General features: G+C 44.8%; 1 protein-coding gene across 2 annotated transcripts in view; it reads right to left on the reverse strand.

Moving 5' to 3' along the window:
• Nucleotides 1–12808: 12808 nt before the first annotated feature.
• LOC139048875 (testis-expressed protein 2) overlaps nucleotides 12809–26735 on the reverse strand; it is a 41209-nt gene continuing 27282 nt past the window's right edge. For both annotated transcript variants that reach the window (XM_070523768.1, XM_070523769.1), the window contains exons 11-15: nucleotides 25740–25948; nucleotides 23692–23799; nucleotides 21370–21579; nucleotides 19235–19355; nucleotides 12809–17494 (exon numbers count right to left, since the gene is read on the reverse strand). In XM_070523768.1, coding sequence (XP_070379869.1) covers nucleotides 17423–17494; nucleotides 19235–19355; nucleotides 21370–21579; nucleotides 23692–23799; nucleotides 25740–25948 — 720 coding nt within the window. In that variant the 3' untranslated portion in view covers nucleotides 12809–17422. The remainder of the gene's footprint in view (nucleotides 17495–19234; nucleotides 19356–21369; nucleotides 21580–23691; nucleotides 23800–25739; nucleotides 25949–26735) is intronic.

Below are 26735 nucleotides of genomic sequence, written 5' to 3' on the forward strand. Positions count from 1 at the left end.
TGTCAAGAAAAAGACATCTAGAACTTCCGCTGGCTAAATTGGGGTTAATGTTATCATCAGAAATCGTACTATCTTTCGCTGCGTCAATTATAGGGGTCAGCCACAGGGACGCGTTTGATGCCTTTTGCGGTTACATACAATCAACAAAACGAATAACTTTTTGATCGTTCTTTTGTAATGTAATTTATTAGTTTTTGTAGGTTTTCTTATCTTTCTTTGTTCTTCCATAGAATAAGAAACACTTGAAAAGAATAGGTAATCGATGAAACCATAGTTGGAATTCATGCGGTTTCACAACTCAAGCAAAGGATAGTTATCTCAATGCAGTAGTTGACAGTGACATAGTGACCTTGCCACTAAAAGCCATCAAATCGACACTACCAATTGGGCGCTTCTTTCTGACCTGCATTCTCTCCCCTGTTATCCTGTCGAGTGTTGAATGATCTGTTTTCGCAGCATGGTCATAGTGTGTGTGTATGCGTCCGTTGTGTCTGGTACCATGAGAATATTCCACACCGAGTATTGGAGACATGAATAGACTACTCTTTCACATTCAAAACCGTACTACACTTCGTGCACGTTTTGAGCTGTAACACTAAAACGTAATGTATTAATTAACATTTCTATATTATTAAAGAAGTAATTGAGGCTTCATGGCATAATTACTGAGTTCACAGCTGTCCATTCTTGGTAATATAGAAACGAGACAAAACTTTTGCGGTGTACTCGTAAAAAAACTAAGTACTCTACCGTCAGCACAAGCAATCACAAACAAACTTATCATCATTGTTTTGATGTAAAATTAACATTGGATATCGTAATTTCAAAATGGAAAGGCCATTTTTCTTACTGACAAAAAGCAGAACATAAAACTCCCCTTTTCTGATGACGACTAGGCATTTAAACATTGCCATTTAGCGATGTAGAGTTCAAAGTCATATTTATAACTAAATTAAGAAGCTAGAGCTTCCCCACCAATTAATTCAAGAACAGCTCACTTTCATGTATGCCAAAAAGCACTAAGAATTTTATGTAATCAAGGTTATAAAATGCATAATATTTACCTTCGAGGCACAGGTGACATTCAAGCAGCAATGTTGTCAGGCAGTGTGCCACTGTTTTGATAAAGTGTGACAGCATATTAGCTCACATTTTGTCATTCCTAGCCACCTCTGAAATTCGGAAAACATTGATCAGCTGATGCAGGCAACACTGTGGGGATGCGCGACTCTCGCGCGTCCTCTGATACGTTTTTCCCGCATAGCGCGTCTCCTGTAATCCGGCTTCGCCGCGTGGCCTGGCGCCCGCGGCGGTCGGAGTGGTTGAGGCGCAGTACGAGAGATGGCGCGAGTGTTGCGCTGCTAACGCCGCCGACAGGCGGGGTTACTTGGGCGCAAGGGGGAACACGCTCGCTCTTGGGCGGCGGGCCGGCGAACGCGGTGCACGTCCCGCGCGTGCGCCGATCCATGCTTCTGCAAGACCGTCTCGCGTGGCCGCCTTCGAACGCGCCACCGTTGGCGTGACCGTACACGCGAACGACCAGGCGTTGGGATCCAGCATGGGGCGAACATATTCGCTCGCTATCTGGTCGCGGTGAGTCGGACTTCTAGATTTGTCGCGCGCCCATCGACATGTCTGTGGATAGCAGCTCGGCTAGCAGGCACTGATCTATGAAAGGTGCAATAAATGCCCTTGTGATTGTTTGCACTACTGTGTTGTCGTTCCTTTGTCCCAAGAGCACGGAGGAGAATCCCACAACACAAAGGACTACTTAAATTAGAATGGCAAAATAACAGCTCGTTGGCTATTAAGAGGCTTAAGTTGCACGGGCTTATGTAAAGTAAACAGTTTAAATGTGATAGCACACTATTTAAAAAAAAGAGGACCTTGTTTTTAGCCTTGTTTCTTGTCTCAAATTTATTGTCATTGCTTTCCCTATACAACCACATTAACTCTACATTATTTCAAGGTCACATTCAATTACAGCTATGAATCGCTTCATCTAAGGTTTTCCTCTTGCAATGAGAAAGGTAGGATGTCATACAGTAATGGGACGTCCGTGTGAAGACGGGTGCCCCGAAAGAAAAAAAAAAGAAAACGATTCATACGCTTGGAACAACGAAAATGGAAAGAGATGCAGACTACTACACACTACTCTGTGGCAACACTGCAAGTGACACAGCTGTCCTGAGTTACATGGCTTAGTGCACGCAAAAATTAACCAGTAACAACAGAATAAAGGCCAACTGGTGGTTGTCTTATTTAAAGAATTTTTTTAAAAACAAATTATAGTCATTCAACCCAAACAATACATGCAAAAGTAACTTAAATTTCACCACGATTTGCGCATAGGCCTTTTACATTTCACAGAGGAAAACGGAAATCGCAAGTTTCGTTTAGCTAATGTGTAAAAGTGATAATGTTGTTGCCCTCAAAGTAGCATGCAGTGCCTGCCAGATTATTGAATTGCTTTAAATGTTCAATTTTCGTGAAATGTCGCATAAGTATACGCTTGTGAGCTGCTGCTGATCCTGTTTTACTCCCTTGTGGCTTCCCTTGAAACAGCATCATAATCTTCTGGTCTTTAATTACTGTCATCGTTGTGCAGATGAGACCTCAGCTGCAGGAGGCCGTTACCTTCGGTAACCGCACTTGTTTGCTGTCTGCCGTTGACGTCATTTGCATTGCCGTGATGTCTAATAGTGGAGTGGACACATTTCCATGAGCTAAATGTGGAACCAATAACAGTTTCCTTTTCCCGATTAGGAAGGTCAACGTACAGTGCTGAGGCGGTTTTCATGCGATATTTTTGTGCTTTCGCTTAGTTGCCGTCTGTAGTCGCAGCCCGCGAGTGTTATTTTCACGATCGTGTTTAATCACAGTGCACAGTGGTGAATAAAGTATCGCAACCGCATATCGAACCGGTAACTGAATTACACAGCTCCCGTCGTAGCCAGAAAGCCTGGGTACCACATTCAAGTTGCAAAGAGGCAAAAGAAAAAAAAATCCCTGCTAACAAACTTAAACAAATCTAGCAATCTGTAACAGGCTCCGTCAAAAAATTGCATGAACGCGACAATCCGAAATGTTAAGCGCCGTTCGTGCAAATGATTTCCAGCAAAGTAGGAACCCTTAAATCATGATAAAATGACTTACCGAACCGAAATAAAGCGTTGTTGTTGCTGCCGTTCTTGCAAACACGATTTCTAGTTCTCCACTCGAAAACTCGCTTCACTTTTAGCAAGCGAAGGCACGAACGAACCTGCGCCAACGCTTCCAGAAGTTTCAAAATCGACGAAAAAGAGCGCGAAGCCGCACTGCTGCGTGTGACGCAACCTTCGCTGCGCTTGAATAAAGCTGTCTAATCTTCTCTCATTCTTACATATTTTCACTTTTAAAACAATGTTATTGCACGTCAATGTTTTTGAACAGAATACATTTGTTTTACACGCTCTTTATGTTGATTTTAAATTGCGCGCATCTCTGCGGGCTGCAAGTCGCAGCGTGCTATCAATGTGGCGCCAGATTTGAACCGGAGAAGGTGCGCGTTTCACGGACGGGAAAAAAACTTTAATGGGAAAAGGACCTGCGAGGTTGCCAGCCCGGGCTCAAGCCACCCGGGCATTATGTGCGGTGAGGCATAGCCTTTCCACCGCTGCCCGGGCCCGCTGGATAGCCCATAATTGGTCGTGTAGTTCTGAGCTAGTCAGAGCGCTTAGCCATCGCTCCTCGAGAAGGTCCGGTTCTATCTTGTCCTCTACGTATACGGATCTGATCTGTGTGCACTTCCATGAGATGTGTGCCATGTCTGCGTGTTCGCGTTTGCAGAGCTTGCAGCTCGCGTCTGGATATTGTGTTAAATTTATTCTGTTTAAGTGCACTGCATGGGTTTCGGAACGTTCTGGTTTGCAACCTTCTCCAATCTGTTTCTAGAGACCTGTCGAGTTGTTTGTGGGGTTGTGGGCATGCTTCTCTTTGTTTCGTGTAGTGTGTCAGTATGTCGTGGTACGTGACCAGTCGGTCCCTGTCGTCTTTTATCGCTTCTTCGTCGCACACTCTTAAACAAATGTACACCCTTTGAGGTGTATATCTGCCACACAACCACAATCGTCATCTGTCTTGCTTGCGTTTCCTTTCTTGAAAACTCGGCGCTCGCTACTTTCCTGCAGAGTATGCCCTGTCATGCTGATAACGCGCATGCCGTTCGTGACTTGGAAGTACCGGGCTGGCGGCGCTGAAGAAAGAAAATGCGGTCAAGACAGATGACGACTATCGTTGTGTGGCAAGATACGAACCTAAAGGGTGTATATTTTTGTGTGTGTAGGAAATCTATACGATGGGTCGGTTTCCATGCGCTCTATTTGTGGTGTTAATTACGCTACAAGGGGTTTCATGTGCCTTGTCAACGTAACTATCCCTGATCAACGCCACTATCCCCTCATCTTTTCCGAAGCATGAAGACAACATCTGCGATCAGAAAATTGACCGTGTCGATCCACCACCACCCCACCCCCCCTCCCCCTCACCCCCCATTTCGTTGAGGCTTCCCCGGACTCGACATGTTTTTCTAATTCTCTTCACAATGGCTAGAAGCGTATGGCTTGGAGATATCAAGTGCTGGCCATCTTGAAAGTGTCTAAACTTCTGAACTATTGATTGGTATAGCTCTAGCTGCTTCTAGCCTGCTCAAACTGTATAACTAGCTGCTAGCCAACTTCAGACTCGGTGAAAATAGGAGAAGTGCTAAGGGGATAAGCTTTAGCTCGGGCCCAACTCCGCCGCCTATTCAAATACGCGTAAAACGCAGAGACGCTTTTCTGAGATAACCACTGGGCCGATTTTAATGAAGTCTGTTGCATTTGACAAAGAAAGGTGAATTCTAGTGACAGTTCAGAGCGAAATTTCCATTTGGATCCTTGAATTAAATTACGCGGTTTTACGTGCCAAGACCACATTATGACCATGAGGTACGTACGCCGTAGTAAGGGACTCCGTATAATAATTTGGACCGCCCGGTGTTCTTTAACGTGCACCTAAATCTAAGTACACGGGTGTTTTTGCATTTCACCCCGTCGAAATGCGGCCGCCGTGGCGATTTGGGGACTGAATCTTTTCAACTGAATTTTCAAAAATTGGTAAGCATGAAAAAAAAATATGTATAGAAGCCCCAAGTTTACAAATTTGTGACTCTGAACCTAGAACAGATATCGCACTCCTGTGAACTCTATCCATTAGAGCATACAAAGCTGACAAATCTGATATGTCAATATATATCTTACTGGAATCAGTTACGTTGTTCACAAACTCCTACTCGCATATTACTGGTCTATTTGAGAACCATATATAACGCATGAGTTTTGTCCGTTTTAGATGTACTATTAGATACAATTGACAGCCTTGTGATATCGTTTTGCATTACTGAGTCACAGAGTTCTAAACCTTATAGTTTCGTTTTGCAAAAATTTTATATTTTCAACAATTTTCATAGAAATATTGACAATCTAAATGAAAAATTCGCCACCGAAAGTCACCAGATTTTATCTTTTTCTTTCAGATGCAACAAACCTCATCAAATTTGGCGCATTAATTGGTTGCCGAGGAAAACGATTTCTCCTTTCCCATGTGTTTAGATAGGAGATTAAGTGTAATGTGTGGAGAAATTTTCTTGTCCCTGGCTTAATGACTGTTGTCGCAAATAATTGCCGAAGCTCACCCCCCCCCCCCCCCCCCATTAACGTGCGTTTATCGTGTGGCTTTCTCTGCGGTGTCCTCGGTGAAATAAACAAGGCAGGTACCTCGTTCACATCTTGCGAAAGTAAGGGGCACGTTATGAGTAAAGCAATGAAGGGGGCTAGTTGGTGGACGTTCATGATTACATTGCGCTTAGTGTTACACTGACGATTTAAGTGAAGGACACCCGCCGTGGTGTTGGGCTGCTGAGCACGAGGTCGCGGGATCGAATCCCGGCCACGGCGGCCGCATTTCGATGGGGGCGAAATGCGAAAACACCCGTGTGCTTAGATTTAGGTGCACGTTAAAGAACCCCAGGTGGTCGAAATATCCGGAGTCCTCCACTACGGCGTGCCTCATAATCAGAAAGTGGTTTTGGCACGTAAAACCCCAAATATTATTATTAAGTGAAGGACAGGACGTGGACTTACGTAACACAATCGTCAGTGTTGCACTAAGCGCCATATAATCATGCGAGTAATTTGTAGGCAACGTTGGAAGCCTGTGTGGGTCAATTTCGGCCTTTGCACTAAAGTGCATGCCTATATACGCAAGTGCAGCGTTACGAGTGCGTGCACTGTAAAATAATTTGCACCTTTAAAAGTGAAAAAGGGTGTAAGTGTGTCTATAACTCGCACCCTTAGGGTGTTATCTATATAACGGACACCCTAAGGGTGCGAGTTGGACACATTTACACCCTTTCTCAGTTTTTAGGGTGTAAATTATTTTACAATGTGCGTTTTACCAGCGGCGCAAAATTTAGCCCGCTACCCTGGCGCCTAACTATACAAAAGCCACCGAGATCCACCTTCATTAACGAAATCGAGGGGGGGGGGACGTTATGGTAAATTTGTTTGCGAAATGAAATGCACGTGGATCAAATACAGCCTTTAGAAATGAATGTTTTAACACTGCTCGAAAGCGTCATATATATGGCCATCTTATAACCAGAGTCCCGAAAGAAGCAATATACGTCATACATATAGTTCATATTTCATGGTTCATATCCCCATTACAATGTGTCACAATATTTCACACTTTCTGCCTTAATTAGGAGCGTTGAAAATACTTACCCAACTCTAGTTACTCTTCTTTTTTTACAGTTTGCATACGTCGACCCATACGCGAGATTCGTAGTTGGTTTCTCCAGTATCGCCGGTGAACTATAGGAGGCATCTTCTATATATTTGGCAAAAATAAGGGGCGCATTATAGGTAATATACAGGCCAAATTCAAGGTGTGAGAAATTAATGCGACTTCTGCAAAATAAAAAAAGTTACTTATTAAGGCGCTGCGAAGCGTTATGGGCCCGGTGTACACCCGTGAGCAAAAGTGTACGGACCAAGGATCACGCGATAAAACTAATTTTCTCCTTTGTCTGTGAATGCAACTTGAAAGTAAAGATTGCAGTCCAAACTTGGCATTACGAATTTTCTAGTTCACTCGTCAGTTTCCTTTTATGTGTGTCAATTACGAAGAAATTCAGTTTTTCTCGGCGACCCTGTGATGCGTATACTTTTGCTCACGGGTTCTCATGTGTTCTATGAGAGGCGCAAAATTCTGCCCGCTGCACTGGCGCCTGACTAGAGATGCTACCCAAATCAAGTTTAACAAACATGCAGGAAAATTTGACGAATTTGTGCGCCGTTATATGCCTGGCGTTTCTTCTCGACGAAAGGTGCTTCAACGGCGAGCGTCCAGTGGCGTAGCTATATCGTCTGGCACCCGGGGCCCATAGGTCTTCTGTCACCTCTCCCCCCCCCCACCCCCCCCCCCCCCACCCTTCCCGGGTGTAGCCGGCGTAAAGAGGGCTGTCATTGGCCCCTTGCACCCGGGGCCCACGGGCCCCCGGCCCCCACTGTTGCTACGCCACTGCGAGCGTCCATCCTCGCCTTCTGTTCTGTTCTGAATGCGATCCTCGCCTTCTGTTCGAAGCGCAATGCTCCTCCATTAACAGCAAGGTTTTTATTAGCAGAATCCTGGAACTGCCCTGAGAACAGGTGCTACAACAACAACAACAACAACAACAAAAAAATGCGACGTATACGTTTGGACGTGGTAAAAATGTCTTTTATTTAAGCTCGGTCAATGATCACGCTTGTTTACAGAGGCTGGACGATAACGTTCGGCGTCGTACATTGTTCGGCCAGTGGTGCGAACGCCTTCACGGGTGAATCGGCGAAGCGTTTCTCGGTCATCCCAGCTGGTTCTTTCAGTCGCACATATTCGACTCGCTTTCGCCATATTTGTCATTGCTCTCGGAAAAAAACCAAAAAAAAAACCCGAAGTGAGCACAACATTTAGCCGCGACGTGCGAACACTGAGTGATAGTTGGTGCACAACCATCAATAATGCCCAAACACAATAACATGCCAAGGACAATTGAAACAAATTGTTGACACTTATTTCTGGCCATGGAAAAAAAAAAACATACTTCTAAAATTTTTTTTTTCAGTTGTGTAACTTTACTACTTAATTAGCACATATATACCCAGTGGCGTAGCAACAGGGGGGGTGGGGCCCGGGTGCACGGAGCCACCAGGGGGGACGGGGGGGTGTCATATACGTCTGAAGACAACCGAAAATTGTCGATATCCTCGCCTTCCTCGACTACACCTGGGGGAGGGGGGGTTGACAGAAGAGCTATCGGCCCCGGGTGCCAGACGACCTAGCTACGCCACTGTATATACCTGCTTTGTTCGACCATCAACTGCTGAAACTGCAATCCAGCATTTCAAGAACGCAACTGTGAGATTTGCATAAAGTATCCTGTGCAGCATTTTGGGGCATACAACATATTGGGGCGCATCATACTCGGCGTGGCTGATATAAAAAATTTGGGCAGTACTTGGACAAAAAGTATTGAGCAGAAGTGCTGTGTGCAGTGCATATTATTAAGCCCAGAACTGTGTCAGTCAATCGGTATCCGATGGAGAGAGCCGGTGGTGCATTTCGATGAAAGGCGCCTTCATCGAAATGTCCATTGCACGCATGTGATCCCTCCATGATAATACCATTCAGCCGGCATCACGAAGAAGGGGAGATCAACGGTGGAGCCGTTCTTCAGATTCTCTATACAGCAGTATTATCTGCAAGTGTGGGCAGGTCCATTTCGGCATGCTGCTGAAGTGCTCATTGGATGGGCTAGGGGTACGAGTGAACAGGATGGCAGGCGCCCCGCCCCCTTGCAGCCAGTCTCTTTCTCGCCTGTATAGCTCCAGCCAATCAGCAGTGGCCGCAATGGACAGTCCACTACGCGGACAGAACACTAACCGCCCCCCACCTCCGGTTTGCTGACACGAGCCGTAATCTTCGTTACAATGCACGGAGTTGGCGAGACAGCTGTACTATGTGAAACATTAGGTACTATGTGTACCTAATGTGAAAAAAAAAGCAGGATTTGAAAAGCACGTTGCGCAATACGATATTAAGACCTACAGTGTTTAGTCATCAGATCGCTAGCGACCAAATACCGCAGCTTTCATCATTGTACCTTGCACCACATACTTTTATTCTTCAAATACACTTTTTTTCTTTCGTTGAACAGCTAGGCTAAAATTAACTGGGACACCTACATGATGTATCAGACAACAGGTAGCGGCGGTGTCGTCAACTGCGATACTGCCATGTCAGCCGGAATTATAAAGGGACGCGCTAAAGAGAAAGAAAAAGTATGATTTGAGCATGGTTAGTAACTTATACCATACCACAATAGCAGAAAGAGACGTTATACTGCGAGTAGACACTCAATTGGCATACTGGAAAAAGTTGCAAGAATGACCAGAGAGGTGGTGACGTCGCCTTGAAATTCCTGCACCGCTTGCTGCGACGTCATGGATTTTTACGACGCCTGCTCGGGCAAAGTTAAATTTTTATCGGTAAAGATTGTGTTGTAAAACAGCCATGGACGAAACCTAGCTAGCAAGCTTCAAGAACTTTTATACTGAACCACAACAGCCAAAAATGTGGGGCGGGAAACAATGGGCTTTGTCATCCGTGACATGAAGCTTACACACAAGGCCCGAGGTACTGGCGGGAAATAAAACTGACCGTCGTATTCTCAAATATAATAGACAGCCCACAAATGCGAAATCAACGGAGCTATGGAGTTTTTAGTAAATTTCCATAATTACAAAATTATGCGTAACTTTAACATTCTAGACCGACTCTATGCTTCTCCTTAGAGTCATTTCAACGGACATGAAACATCATTCTGCTGCAAGATTCCTTCATTTCAAAGAGAATCAATGCATAAAAATACCTCTGATCGTATGTCCTGCCAACACGTTTGTATGTACACCATCATCGTTGCATGTCATATTGAGGCCGCTAATAAAAGACGAAGACAGAGAAAGAAAAACACAAAACGACGGAATGGGCGGTAGTTTCAACTGATTTATCATGGATTTATCATTGCAAATGACACATTAATGGAACACACTGTCTGCGTGCTTTACCTCTGCCCCTTCTACAACGCATTGGTTAATGGAATACTGACATAAAAAAAATTGGACACCGCTTTTTTCGTGGTACTCTCATCAGGTAGCTGTGGACCCTGTAGTGTTGTAGCAGAATTCCTCTCGAATGCGCAAAAAAGAAAAGAGAAAATGCTCGTCCTCTTTCAAGGTGACCATTTCAAAATGCGCGGAAAAAGGTGCGTGCCTTAATTCTTGGTGTAACAAAGCATCTCTACATGACATGAAAAATCGGAGGGGGCTGCCACCAACCGCCGACACAAGCTTGCGTCAGCCTCTTCCAAGAATCGCAATAACACTGCACAATGACAGTGTCTTGCCGAAAGCTGGTTTGATTTATGGCTCAACCCACTACGGGGGGGACCGGCCATGAATAGGGCGGCAGTACGTAAAAAAGGGAAGAAAAACCTATATGTGTTTCCTGGACGTCGTTCATCGGAGGCAACAATCTTTGCAAGCGGCCATGCTAGATTTGCAAAACGTCCACTTAAACAGTTTACCTACTGTCCGCTAAACAGTCTACCTCTTAAGGTAGACTGCTGCAGTCGCTAAACGTCCGCTAAACAGTCTACCTGTTAAGTATCGCTTACTGTAAGTGCCCATGAAAAAAAAAGGATAAACCACGTGACATATGCCGCTTGCGCGCCGCGATTGCTGTGCTCCCAAACGTTCCGCATACAAACGAACATAGCATTTGGCTGGGTGGAATGCGTTTGCATTTTGCTTTGCATTTTCAAGGTGAATTATAAAATACAAGTGATGTTTTCAGGTGCTCTTGTAGTCCGAGATAATGGGCCGTTTATAACCATGATGCACATTTCACGCAAAATGTGCTCCAACAATTGTGCAATACGCACCAAAGTTGATAGACATTTTATAGACATATGTCTCAACCATCACAAAACCTTCTGCAGCAACCAACTAAACACATCTACGATAATTGTTACATGACCCAAGGAATGGCAGTGATATACAGTAGTCAACAACTAAAATACAAGTTAAAGACCTGCCGAGGCTGCTTAATGGCTTTGATGTTGCTCTGCAAAGCACGATGTCGCGGGATTAAATACCGGCCATGGCGGCCGCATTTTGATGGGGGTGAAATGCAAAAGAACCTGTGTACTTAGATTTCGGTGCACGTCAAAGCACCTCAGGTGGTTGGGGACCCCACTACGGCATGCCTCATGATCAGGTTGCAGTTTTGGCGTGTAAAATCAGAATTTAATTTTTTACAAGTTAGGGCTAGTCAAGGGTTAGTCAAGGGCTAGTTAGGGTTAGTCAATTTCCAAGGCATTTTTGCCACTTCACGTAAAGTTGCCATAATTTCGGCATGGCAACAGGACAAGTGGCAGTGTTAGATGTTTCTCTAGAGTTATCACCTGGGAAAGGTGCTCTACACTGTGCAATATTCTAATCTTAGCATTTCATTTGTCCACGACTGCATACCAAGTCACGGCTTCCTACAAAGCGCTATCCCCTGTATTGTGAAATGGGCCTCAGTTCAAAGCTCTTCAACTTCAAAAATGGAAATTCCCACTGCTCCTTGCATCACCGATGCGTGATGAGCCGGTGTCGTGGAGGCAATTAGACAAACACATTCACACACCGCACACGATGTATCACATCCTGTACCCTGCACGTCATCCATACGCTGCAACGCACTGGCCATGCTATACCATCCCACATGGGCATACCATAACAAAACCACACCCGAACCCACAACAATGGGAAGCTTTGCTGTTCAGCGTTGATTCCCAGGACAGCTAGATATGCTCAAGAGAGTACGCCGGGCGGCTACGACTTGCAGGGTCCTGAACAAAGGACACCACCCAATACTGAAGCCTCCAGACAGGGAGCGCCCCAGTAAGATTTTGTACACCTATTAAACTTTCTCTCTCTCTCTCTCAACTTCACCAAACGAAGCATGGCTCTGCCTTTTGACTAAAGAACACAATGCATTGAGATACCACTCTCTCAAATAACTTATCAGAGCTGTTCAAGAAACACGCATTCATTCCTGTGCACCTTTGCAGACACCGAGAGAATCTGTTCATAGAAAACTTTTGCTCGGGAATCACTTCGAGGTGCGACTGAAGCAGCGACCACTTCACTTAGCAGGCGGCAGTGCCGTTTACTTCCCCGAGTAAAAGTAGCTTGCCAAGTGGACGAACGTGTTCTTCTCTGCCTTGCCAACTCCATGCCCTGCAGTGAAGGCTAGGGCTTGTGTCGGCCAATCAGCAACATGATCCAGCTGTGTGTGTGTGGCTCCAGAGAAGGGAACAGTGGGCACCCACTGTGCACTGCTAAGCCTTTCACTGTGCACTGCTAAGCCTTTCACAATGCATTGATTCAGAGTGCACAATGAAGAGCGTGATTAGGGGCAGACAGAAGCCCTCCTTTTGCGTATCATTCCTGGCTGGCTGATGCAACTGTCGGCTCGCGCTGCAATGTACAGAATTGGCGAGACAGTATAAGAACACAGGGGGTACGACTCGCCATACATAGCCACAGCCTCATGCCCATATATGGACAAGTGCGCGTGGTGGCAGGTGGATGAACGAAATGCAAAAAAAGGAAGAAAGAAAGCACTACTGACAACTCGGTACAGAACTTTCGATTGTTTTAATAAATGATATGACAAGTGCATGTGCCAACTTACTGTGCCAAGCAAAGAAACAGTGCGCGCTCTGCTGTTTGCCGTGCAATACCCTTACCCCCCCTACCTGCTCTGATAGACATCCATAGTAGACAGACTAGAACATGCCACAGGCTGGGTTGCAAACACACTGGTATACATAAACATACTTCACTAAAAATAATGCAGGATCTCTGTTCTACATTGCACCAAAGTATAAAGAGCTTTAAGCACCGTACAGACTAGGAGGAAAGAATATAATGCCAAGAAAAATAAAATTCTAAAAGCCATAGATTGAGATGAGGACAGTGGCCACTCGTGGATTCAGCGTGTGGAAGGGGAGTACGAGAGGTTAGGCTGCTTAAAGGTGACCTTATATGTTCGGTTTCTTTCGAAACTCGAAAACATTTTACAGTGAAAACACGAAGTTGTTTTTCCTTGGCGCTAAATCAAAACTTGAGTAAACGAAGGTTATATCTTTGGTTTTGAAGTGCTACCACAGGCGAAGCTGTGCTTTATATATGAACCACGCGGTCCGTGTCACACTACCTAGAAAACATCCGTAAAGTTTGAAACTTCAAGGCAGCACAGGAGTAGATTTGGAAAGAAATTCTGCAATTCGCATAGCTCAACTTGCTTTCTGCATTACAGTCAAAATATTTTCCATGCAGAAAAGCAGTTTCCTAGCTTTATCTACAGTCCTCATCATAAGTTTATGGGCAGTGGGACCTGGAAAAAAATTAATACCCGTTTCCATGGCTTGGGTACACTGCCTAGAATTTGGATTTACATCCTATACAGTCAAATTTTCTTATAACGAAGTTGCATCTGATACTAGGTGCTTAAATTTTATTAAATAGTCACTAAGCGTATATTTGTTACACAGTGACATCAGCAAGAAAAAGTGTTTATATTGTTACACCTGATAATTCGTTTTATCTGTTTGTTATAGCAAGTTTCAACTGTACTAGTATCTGTAGACAACACGGTGTTTTTTACGGTTTTACTGGCTACGGCCACAAACTGCTCGGAAATTTAACGTTTCGTTAGATATCACAGTTCGAAAACTTCCCATGTTGACTGTACGTGTGGCTCCATCTTTTAAAGTGTGCGAAATGTAAAGCTTTAGGCAAATATAGAAAAAAAAAGCAATCAGACAAACCAAATGACACAGCTAGGCAGCTATCTTTGCAAATAGAAAGGATACTGCAGAAATCTTTGAGGCAGTAAGGACAAGCAAATTTAGGGGCAAGCTGAAGTCTAAGCGCCAAGTGCGTCCCGACGGCAGAGGATTCTTCCACACGGCTGCCCGAGTGGCCAATAGTCAGCCTAACGAGCTGCAACCAAGAATAAACATGGCTACAGCGAAAAAGGAATGCATTCAATATAAAGTCGCACTTGTGCCAACAGCCTCACAAGCTTCGGACGGAACAACATGGCATTTCTCGCCAGACAACCTCAGCAACTTCAATTGGGAAAAAAAAAAAAAAAATCTCGCTTCACAGCGTACTCCCTTAAACCACCTCCAACATCCAGTGATGCAGAGAGCCCAGATCTCGTACCAGAAACACGCGAGCGTGTGGTCAACGGTACCATCAGCACCGCCTGCCGACAAGCTTGACTGGCCCGATCAAGCATGTCTGCTGGCTCAAGCCATGGATACTACTCAAAAGTGGGCACCTGGCTTTTGTGCCACATGCTACCAACCTCATCGCCAGTGCCCATGGTTATCAGCAGACGACACCAGCAGCAGACGACAAATCGGCAGACGACATCGGCCATGCTGTCAGCCATGCGCTTGCATATTGCTGTTAACACACCTGCATAGCCCTCGTCAAAGTTGTCAAGGCCACACCACAAAGATCGAAACTGCAGCTGGGCCATTTGGTTGGGCTCCTCCAACACTCCAAAGGTCTCAAGAATGAAGACAGATTTTTTCTGCATCAATCTCTCTCTGGCTTTTTAGAAGAGAGCCCACGATTAAGCTCGGCTGCACACATCGCGGCCCATACGCCTTTGACGAAGGCCGCACGTGTGATCTGGGCACCAGAGAAACAAAGTAGAGGCCTACGTAGCCTTGCTTGGAGCCACAAGCACAAAAAAAAGAAAAAAAAGAAGAAAGTACACCACATTTAGAACAAAGAGGAGAAAACGCACGCTATATATTAATTATAAATACATATATTCCTCTACTGACATCAATTCTTCTGTCAAGATCCACCGAAGGAAGCAATATATTCCTGTTTGTCTTGACAGGGCTTAAACAAAAAGGTGTACTTTCTAATTGTGCATGAAAGTGCAACAGACTACAACAAAACAGCCGACTAACTGAGCAGGGCACTGCTTTATACTCTTGATAAGGAGGGCACCAGCATCAAGATATGTTAAGCTCGGGCGTCATCAGTTGCATTGATGACACATTACATTTCCGATTTGCTTCTGGCACAGTGCAAACTGATATTAACCTTAAATCAATGCAGCCTAACACCGGATTACAAATCATGAGAGCTCAACACTCACACCCATGCTTATGAATCTGAAAAATATTACGAAACAATTCGCAGTTAACACTCCCGAACGGGCCCAAGGTGTGCTGCGACAAATGAGGTACAGTACGACGAACTCAACACGAAGTAAAAGCTGTGCACTTTTTTTCTTTTCTTCCTCAAAACAAGCCTTCGTGCGACACGAAAGCGCAACGTGAGCAAAGCTTTCATGTAGTGTCATCCACCTGATTTCGGTATGCAATAGAAAAGTACAAATTTGAATGCGCACATTTTTTTTTTTTTCGGGGAAACTCGCTCATAATGGATAGTGGGGTTTAAAGGAACGGAGACAGAATCTTGGGCTATGTATACAGGGACCACATCTAAGCACCATCGATCACCAGAGCCAACATTACAAAAAAGACAAAAACACTTCCTGAAAATCTCAGATTTTTTTCTCTTAGTTTGCGAAGAGTATTTTACCACACAATAAAGACACACACACCAAATGCAACTGAGCTGACACCTCTCAACCGATCGCTGCGAGGGTCCTTGAAAATGTGTCACACAAGAAGCGCAAGAAGTTGCTAATTGCTTGACATTGCAAGTTGCTTGAAGTATGCACAACACCCAAGATCACGACACACAAATCACAGAAACAACACCAAGAAAAAAAAAATTAATGATGAGGTACATATTAAAATGATGCGACATCTTCGGGGGGAAATCCTCAACCACGCAGGCATCGGCAACAAGTTCACTTTGTCGTGGCTTAAACCTGAGAAACCTGCAGTAGAATGCCACGTGTGCATTCGACGCCGTATACGGTGGCCGCGATACACACGGCTTTTCTTTCAGAAACATTTGTGGAAGACGCACTTCATTCACTCACTTCTCCCAGCAGTTTAAAAAACCTAGTGGTAAAAACCTTTCACCGTGCAAACTTCGTTCTTCTCCTGTAATACTACTTCAGACCATCACCTTGTACTGTCTCTCCTCCTCTCGTTCCCAGTGCAGTCATGTGGGACAAAGTGCCAAGCTTATCTAAACTGCACAGAAGACTTCTGGCAAACATGAAGCTTTAAAAGGTCATGAAAGACTTTGTACGGAAAGGCCCGGCCACCCAAGTGTGCCCTCAATTTGCTTAAGTCAAGCTCAACAAACCCTAGATGTTAGGCTTAAGACGACCTTGTCGTTAGGCCTAACAAAGACCTTGACGTTAAGCCTAACAAGACTGACATCAAGCCTAACAAATGCAACATCACGCACACAACATTCAGCTAATGGGCACGTGAGTGTCTTCAATTGCGAAAGTTGCCGATTGTCTTCGAAAGGATCGAAAGAAAGAAGCATATGGCAATAACTAGCAGGAAAACTCTTTTATATCCCCATGAGCTCTGAAAGCAGAGTTCCCTCTAAAGAGTTCCTTATTTTATCTGAGTCTGCAGCAAGAACATTGTTTGAATAACATTTTGGTTGAGGAATAAGAGCTACAAAAAAAAAGCTGCACAACAGGCAAAGCAACGAAGAAAGAAACTCGAACACAACAAAACCACTTTTGCAGCCATCACAGTTGTTCAGATGCAAATGCTCCTTCCGTCTTAGCTTTTTCTTTCCTAAACATGTACAACAAAGAATTGTATGGCGGAGGCATCCGCAACACTGAAGTGAAGGGTTATGTCAATAAAAGATATTAATAATAAAAACGATAACGCAATAACTTTTTTCTCCTGCAGCTACAGTAGAGATGTGCGTTGAAAGAAACTAAACTCAACACAATGGTGTTCGCAGATCTGTGTTTACAGAATTCTAAGAAAGCCGTCGATTAAAAAAAAGAAAGAAAGAAAGAAAAAGATGAAAACTGTGCAAAGCGATGGCAGGAAAATGTACATAAAACACCAGGCAATAAAATATCATTAAGTGGTTCAAAAACAGTTCGTAATCTCCGAGTGCAAGGTGGGCGTCCTCTCCGAAGTGTGCAAGGACGTTGCGTCGCTGCAGCAGGCGACAAAAGTGCCATCGTCTGTTAGCAGTCTCACTCTCCTTTTCTTTTCTCTCTCTTTTTTTGGTGGGGACGGGCTGTGCAAAAATGCACCTCACGATTCCGTGATGTCGCTGAACATGAACGGCACCACAAAGTCGTCCATGTTGGGCATGACGAAAATCCTCTGTCATGTTTTTTTTTTTGAGAGACAAGAAGAAAGACAGCATCAATATACCAATTACTGTTACAACGTAGCAACACTAGCAGCATGATTAAACACAGCCATTTAACATAAATGCTGAAAGACAGTGCACGACAGTTCCTGGCACTAACATTTCTGATTTTCATCAAATGTGCCACGAGAACCTAGGCTGGCACACATTGCAAAGTTACCTCTTCAGTAGAGGTCATCATCATCATCAGCAGCCTGGTTACACCCACTGCAGGGCAAAGGCCTCTCCCATACTTCTCCAACAACTCCGGTCATGTACTAATTGTGGCCATGCCATCCCTGCAAACTTCTTAATCTCATCCGCCCACCTAACTTTCTGCCGCCCCCTGCTACGCTTCCCTTCCCTTGGAATACAGTCCGTAACCCCTAATGACCAGCGGTTATCTTCCCTCCTCATTACATGTCCTGCCCATGCCCATTTCTTTTTCTTGATTTCAACCAAGATGTCATTAACTCGTGTTTGTTCCCTCACCCAATATGTTTTTTTCTTATCCCTTAACATTACACCTATCATTCTTCTTTCCATAGCTCATTGCGTCGTCCTCAATTTGAGTAGAACCCTTTTCGTAAGCCTCCAGGTTTCTGCCCCGTAGGTGAGTACTGGTAAGACACAGCTATTATACACTTTATGTTCACCCACCTCAGTAGAGGTGGGTGAACATAAAACTTTAAAATACAAATTTTAACACTGAAATTTCAATGAAGACAAACATTTTGTAACACAAATGCTGTCAAAATTTAATTGAAAATAGAACTTTTTATAAAAGAGATGTGAAAGAGCACTGCAGAATAATAATGCATGAGATTTTTACATTCACCTCACTGTATATATTTGTGCACATGGAAAACAAAAAAGAATATGACAGTGGAAAGAAAATATTACAGTTTTAGTAATGCGTAAGCTATACCATCGCGTGCACTATAAAATAGCGGGTCATCACTGCGCATGCGTAGAACGCTAAAGGAACCATACCGTATAGCGTACGCATGCTATTTCTCATATTTAGCATTAGTGTCGTTGCATGGTTTGCGGAGTTAACGTGAAACATGGCGGTGGTAGCGGCTGCCCGCTTCGAATTGAATTTGGCGTTGCTTTAAAATGCACTTCGTTCGTAGCAAATTATTGTGTAAATAGCTTTCGTTTAGTCTCAGGCTGTTTCAATGACAAAGTATTATGGATAACTTTGTGGTGTTTTCAAGAACGCTTCTCGCTTCGAACGAGTCGAAGCCTAATGAAAGAAACATTCGAGATGTCAGCGCCATCTATTGCTAGAGTCGGGAAATAACCGCAACGACGGCATATGGCCTCTTAGATACAATGATCTCGCCAGCCAACTAAAACTAAAAGACGTGTGCTACTTAGCGTACGCTACACTATAGCGTATAGCGTACGCTAAACTAAAACTGTCTATTACACAATTGAACTTAATGAATTCTGTAAAAGAAAACTAGAGCTGGTAGTCACATTAAAAAATATCAGGCGTGCTCTTTTAATGTCCCATACCCAACAGTAAAGAGAGGTGCTTTAGGGGCACTCAAGTTTAAAGGTGTGGCAAGTTATTTTCTTGCAAGAGAGGGTAAGCGTGAGTAACTCCAATTGCTGTGCTTGTGCTGTTAAGATATATTAACAACCCAGTTTGTGCCCAAGGCAGATCACGTCACAGTCTTCACATGCAAGCTCAGTCAACTCACCTGGAATTCGATGAAGAGCATCTTCTCTATGCGCTCTGTGACCCGGGCAATGGTGACCTCTTTGGCTCCAAGCTTGGGTCGTGCCACCAGCTGCATCTTGGGCAGCGTGCGGAAGCCGTACCTACGTGTACAGAACAGCAAATGCAGAACAGGCTCAGAATTTTCGCGTGCCGCTTGGAAACCTAGGTATAATGAAATGGGTTACAACAAACTAATGCACATAACCAATTGCGATTTTCTCCGAAATTTATATTGGAACCCGTGCATTTAAGAACTTGCTTTAACGAAGCAAAGATTTGTCTTTAAATGAATATAACGAACTTGTTTTCATTCAGGATGAAGATTTATTGATCATTATGTGCAGATTAGGGCAACATCTGGTGGTGTAGGATGCTACCTGTAACTGGTCCAATTCAACAAGTACAAAAACTTCAGCAAACTGTCAGCTACATGGAAATGTAGCAAACTGGCTTTGCTGGAAAGTGATCACACACACTATTGCTGCCTCAGCTGCACTCTATTAATGTGACTCCATCATCATCAATCAGGTTTCAGTCAAGTTTTAGCCACCGTTCACAAAAGAGCTGACCGGGTTTTGCTTAATTCCATGCCATTACGCACTGCAAAATTATTCTCTTCAGGGGCATTTAAAGGCAGAGCTCTTTCGATTCTTTTCCCTTGAACAGTCTGTATGACCTAAATCTGCATTGCTATACAGTAAACCAAATTTTAAGTTGAACTCCGATATCTCGAAAGATTGGTTAAGCCAAATTTCTCCTTTCCGGCCGTGGTGTCAGCCCATGTGTTCACGACCTGTTATCTTGAAATTCTTTGCGCTCGAACTACAGAGCTTGAAATCTGAACTTCGAAAATACCAAGGAAAAGGCAACAGTGCAGTGTGGGCAGTCTCTCCTGAAGTCGCTTTTCACCAGGTGGCAGCTCGCTAGCCAAGCCAGGCGCCGTGCCAGGCAGCCGTGTCCCCACCCATCTTCTCCTTTCTGTCTATCAACCACTTTCACACACTTGTTCAGCTACTTACTGCGACAATGCTGCGGTCTCACGCAGTAGCAGTGAGCTGGTATGTTAAGTCTTTGATTCCTCCCCACCCTCCCATTTAGAATGCTGGCAGCGATGCATCAATGTGGTCACTAGTGCATTAATCGTGACCTTGAGCAAGATGATCGCCACTTTTGAACAGGTGCGACCAGCTTGACCAGCTTACTACGCACCGTGTCCAAAAGAAGCCAGCATGCCAGCTCACAGGGTTTTGAGCGAGATCGCGGCTTGAGAAGGATGCTCCCTTCATGCTCGCCCACCTGGGAGGCCAAAATGCCGCGTCACTCGTGGGTGACGCAGCATTTAGGTGGGTATAGGCCTGACCTGACAATTGCGCTCGCTCTTCCACAATTCAGTTTCGGTTTTCGAAGTGAATTAGTGAATTTGTCCCCAATTTATTACGACACAGAATATAGCAGCACCAGCTTTTTGGATGTCTGGTAGAGGTTATGCTTGTACGATCTGCTTCAAACATTGCATTAGGATCAATCTTCTTGACTCTGTCAAGCACACTGTCTTGGTGCAGTACTATTAATGCTGTTGTGCATAGATGCCGACATGTCTGGTGCCAATGCACGTGCGAGTGATTGAGAATATTACTTGGCAGCATTTTGGAAAGGTTTCATGTAGTCAGTGTGGCGAGTGGGCTTCGATTTTCTTTTTATTTTGCTTATCTCGAAACTCTGCTCATCTCGAAATGTTTTCCCGTTTTTACACCTTCGAGTTGACGGGCTGTACTGGATTTCGACGTTTTTAATACTACAAATGTTCAGTGTGCGTGTTCTTTCGATGCATGTTATCTGCTGCATTTATATAGTTGCCACTAATACTGTTGCGCCGTTTTTATGCCATAATATGCATTTATCTCCACTCGGTTACCAACAGGAGGTGCTGCATCAGCTGTGTGCTACGAGACCTCCTTTTCCAAGACACCCATGCATGTATTTTCTTTACGACGTGAATAAAGTTTGCCTTGCTTTCAAGTTCTACGAGTGACCGCCCCAAAGCATGACGCCGAGGGCTAGTGAGCAGCACCAAACGTGCCGGTAAGCTCTGGACACACCAAAAAAAAAACTCACCAGACGCGGTCTGTAGGCGGAGGAGGGATGTTGATGGCCACCGTGCCCACCAGGTGGCTAATCTCGACGGTGAGCACCAGGGGCGTGTTGGAGACCTCCTCCATCTTGCGCTTGATGTAGCGGTTCTCGGTGGCCTGCTGGAAGTAGCGAGACTGGGCGATCTTGTCCACCAGCTCTAGCAGCTTCTTGCCTGTGCCCGTCGCGGAGCTCCTGCACGCATGTCACGGCAACGACAAGTCTCGCTCCACACTTCGCGGCCCAACCACAACTGCAGCAAAGGGGACAAGCCAGGCAGGCAAGCTGCCGGGCCACTTGTCCCGCGGCTGACCCATAGATAATGAGAGTTTGTCCCTCTTCCACTTTGAAATGAGATGGCTGTGCAATCTCTTGCTTAACCAACAAGGCAGCTGCCGGCAGACAGACGTCAGTACGCAATTCGAATTACAGTTGATGGAACCAATTGTCACGTGAATGAAAGAATCGTTTGATATGTAAAGTTCGTGTCCTGGCCAGACCATGGTGGCTGGTTTGAATTGTCCAAAAATTCTAATTTGCGACCTCTCAGTGCAAATAAGGAACATCATGACAGGTGAATGAAAGGACAAGAACGAGTTGACATTGAAGCTGGAACTACGAGGAGTGGGTTGAAGGTCAGCATGACGTCTGACATACCTTGCAGTGATGCAGAGACGTTCTAAATAATGTTGGCTTGTGCCCCGTTTGCATGGCATTTTGCAGATGACTTATGCTATATGCCAATAGCACTTCCCTTGGCAGACAAGCACTCCCATTGTTGGGAATCCAAACCAACTCATGTAAGCTCTGGAAGAGCCGCATTCAATTTCCAAAAAATGAAGTGCCAACAATAATGGCACATTAAGAAGGAACAAAAAGACAGGACAAGGCGCCGTGTCCTGTCTTTTTTTGTTCCTTCTCAGTGTGCCGTTACCGTTGGCACTTCGTTTTTTGAAAGCTATGCACCAACTAGCCTTGCAACTTATTTTACTGCAGGAGCCACATCGCTTACTCTGTACCAACACTAATACTTTACGATCACGAATTATGTATCGGCCGGTGTGATCGCATTTGGACGAAGTTAAGAAAGTGCCGATTCTCGAGCAGCGTGCACTGCCATCGGCTAGGGACAAACGGAGCGAAGTGCAGAATCGTGCGTAGTACCCAGGAAAAGGCAGATTTTCGAGAAGCAAAACCTCCAGATTTTTCTCTCGCAACTCGCACATGTGCACAAGGGTTGGGCAAAGGTGGTGCAGCTCTAGCATGTCTGGGTCCTTTACAAAAATGGAAACACGCTTGCTTGTCACTGTGCCAAGAATGCAGGCGCGCTCACAGGTGCCGATTCCTTTTGCTCTGGTTGTGCGAAGTTCAAGGTATCCCCGAAAGCGACGTCCGAGAATGCGGTGCACGTTTTTTTGGCCACTTGTGGAATAAAGTCGCCTATTTACGGGTGAATCCGGGGATGCATTTTTTAAATAAAATACGCCCTCGGCACATGCATTTTGCAGGCTACATGTACACCTTATTGATGACTGTTTACTTTTCTACGCAACACGCAAGCAGCAGCAATCGTGGAACAGCAGAGACCAACAAGCAACATGTTTTTAGATCACAGTGACTTGTAGCGATTTCTATGCTGCAAATTTTGCCTTCTTTAGGAAATTGTCTGAATAAGCTTGCTTGAGGCAAGTACACCCTCTGGTACATGTGCCATCCTGCACTGCTGCCACAAGAGGGGGTGCAGATACCACAATTTCTTTTAGCACGCACTTTCTGAAATTTGCACTGCCCCATTTTTTAACAGCTTTAGAATGTTATCACGAACAGAATTTGTTTTTTGTAAATCTTGACACAACATTAGCCAAGTTGTGCAATGGGCCCAAATTTGTAAACATTACAAGATATTTCGAAGAGTTGTCATGTGTGTATCCTGAGGACACATCATCAACAATGGCCAATGGACAGCATGATGATGGCTATTACGAAGCTACTTTTGTCATTATTATAGTCACTATCAGATTGATCACTACAGTGGACAACAATGACAAGATGACAGCATTGTGATGGCCGACAATGATGATGGGCTGACGTGTGAAACCCTTGAAGTTGAAGCTGGGGTGGGGACAAATACGAGTTTTCCTTTGAGGCTTCTGCGAAGGAAACATGATGGCGATGACATCTAGTGACACCCTATGAAAATTGCCTGAAGTACTTGCAACATCTATTGCTGTGAAGTATAGAAGCCAGACAACACACAACTCTATAATTGCTAATTTAGAAGAAAAATGTGCTTTCATGAGCACTCACGGGTCTCGAGAGATGGCGCTCGACTCCCCCTTGTCAGCAGTGGCCCCCTCATCGTCCGATGAGGAGGCGGCACTCTCGTCATCATAGGCATCATGGTTTATGGCAAGGCTGGAAAAAAAAAAAGAAAAAAAAAAGAGAAGAAAGAAAGAAAGAAAGGAGAGAGAGAGAGAGAGAGAGAGAGAGAGAGAGAGAGAGAGAGAGAGAGAGAGAGAGAGAGAGAGAGAGAGAGAGAGAGAGAGAGAGAGAGAGAGAGAGAGAGAGAGAGAACTGCCAGTGAGAACCTATTTCTCTGTTCCGAAACTCTCCAACATGCAAGAGCCAATGTGCCATGTTATGTTTACATGAACAGCAAAGCCCCTCTCACACAGCACATACTGTTTGCTCTTGGGCAGCAACCACGTGGAAAGCATTTTGTATGTATTTTTGGTGTGGCATCAACCGGCATAGTGGTGCACATCTCACGTGGTAGGACACGAATGTGCCAATGCCAGACGACTTGCAACAAAATCCATCAAAACATGCTCTGCATGGCTACTGCTTTAGGCATGCTTTTGCACATTATGTATAATGAACCAAACAGACGCAACGACATGACTTTATAAGAGCCTATTTCAAACTTCAGGTACTGCTTTGCAACAGCAAAAGTTTGCTTGGGAAAGTTCAATGGCAGTTGCCTGCATAGGCTAAAGGTCAGGTACAGTTGAACCTTGTTATAACGAAAATACATTTGCCATGAAAATACATTTGTTACATCCAATATCCTTTATAGACATGTTTTTGTTACACACTCATACTGGCAGAAAAACCCTTTAGAGCTACATTATTACATCCGTATCATAAGAAGCCAACAAACACTGACACCAAGAACAACATAGGGAAATTACTTGTGCTTAATAAATGATGAATATCTGGAAAATGAAAGTGGATGAAAAAACAACTTGCTGAAGGTGGGGAGTGATCATTGGACCGTTCCTCTCTCCTCTGGTGGCGTTTTACAGCTTCTAGCGCATAACCAAAATTCTCAGTGGGGCTAGTTGAGAAGGCCTTTCTATCCCTATATTATGAAGTTGGTAAAATCGGCACTTTACATTGTTATAACCATTTGAAATTCGACCCTTCTATGCAAATAAGTGCACTCACCACTGGATTTTTTCTTGCATGGAAAGGGCCGTAAAGTTTTCCAAATTATTGAGTAAGCAGAAAAAAACTAAACTCGCCCCCAATGAGAAAGAAAAGAACTGTGTTGCTGAATTTGATAGTCGGTGACCAGAGGAGAGGTTTTGTGGTACGTCGACAATATCTTCACATCAGTGGTATGAACCGAAGCCTGCAAATCTTTTGCATCCACTCTGTCACGGTGGCCGATAGCGTCTCCCATGGTGGGACACTGCTATCACGAAGAGTGCAGGCAGAGGGGTCTGCCTCTCAGTTTAACGCGTCTCCGAAACTCGACTTTACGTGAACTCCACCACTAAACGAGTGGGAAGACAGCGCACACGAAGTTATGGCCATCTCGCCTTGCCCTCCCTTTACACTCGCCGTAGATTACGTCCAAGACGGCGCATAGGCCGCGTATGCTGCACTGGCAGCCACGCATCGCTATGGCTGGGTGAGAGGAGAAGACGCACGCCCACCTGCCCCCCCACTTCCCCCTTCCCCTAGCGCACACTTGACCACATTAATCTGTGCTCTAGCCCAAGTGAGCGGAGTTGCACTTTTCTGCTAGCAATGGCCATGGCGCATTGTTTGCACTCACAACTAAAACCAAGTATATGTTGCATAGCAGAAGCAGAAAAGTACACAAATGTGCAATTTGATTAAAACCTGTTTAAAACTAAAGTAGTTGTTCCACAGAAAGCATTGCAGATGGCAAACTGCTCTGCGAAATGTGTAGAGCAGGACCGCTGCGACTTCCCCACTCATGCAGGTTCCACAGCATTTCCTGCCAAGAATGCAGTGGAGTAAAGGGGCCGCACTTTCGCAAAAAAATCGATGTGGGAACCTTTCCCGACGACAATGATGCGCGAAACGAGACGTGCATTACGCACCTCTGCATCTCCTCAGTCTGCGAGCGCTTGAGCCGCATTAGGTTGAGCTTGGTACTGAGGGTCATGTAGAAGGCCCCGTTGTAGGTGACGTCCATGTCGACCCAGACACCCCGCTTGTCCACCATGGCCTCCGAGGTGCGCCGTATGTATGGCAATTGCGAGCCGAGGTGGATGTCCGTCACCATGAACTCCTCCATGAAGAACGGAACCTGAAGACCCAGAAGTTTTGCAAAAGCAGAAGTGAAGAGACGCCAGCTTGTCAGCTGCGTGTATTGGTGTAACTACACGTGCAGCTGTAAATTATGGTCGACTGTTGATAAATGCTTGAAATTTGTGCAATTTTCTGCCAAGGTGCTGGAGACTCCATTCAGAGCAAATCAAGGAGGTAGAATGACTCCGTGTGCATTTTAGAACAATTCTTCATAATTGCAGAGTAACTGAATATCTTTACTGTACAGTCATTCACGCTACGTTTCTTCATACAAAGACTTGAATCACCCACTCGAATTACATGCAGAAGTTAATTATTGGATGTGAGCATTACAAGGTAGGAAATAAATCTTTTGCAATTGCTACTGAAATGCCCTACCTCAAATGTTTCATCAAACACCATAGTGCTTTCACCAAAGCAGTTGCCTGTAGCGATACATTTTTCCAAGAAGTAAAATGGAGCTACTTTAGGTAAGCAGAATGTTCCAATTTACCCCAAGATTAATGTTCGTGGCCAATTACTTGCCACCACTGCGCAAAAATGGCAAAAATAGGTCGCACACACAAATGTGTATGCCGAGACTGAAGGGGGCAATGCAACAAGGTAATGAGGCAGGTACAAAAGAACTACCTCGGCGGAATAACATCACGCAAAATGCGAGTAGAAAACAGCCATGCAAGTTAATGTGCGAATTTTGCCTTTTTAAACCTGCCATTTCAAAGCTCAGCAGTTCTGAGCCTGCAGTTAACGGATTTCCTGCTCAACAATTTGAACATCAGATATTT

This window comes from Dermacentor albipictus, chromosome 8, assembly GCF_038994185.2.
Source record: "Dermacentor albipictus isolate Rhodes 1998 colony chromosome 8, USDA_Dalb.pri_finalv2, whole genome shotgun sequence".
Lineage (NCBI taxonomy): Eukaryota > Metazoa > Arthropoda > Arachnida > Ixodida > Ixodidae > Dermacentor > Dermacentor albipictus.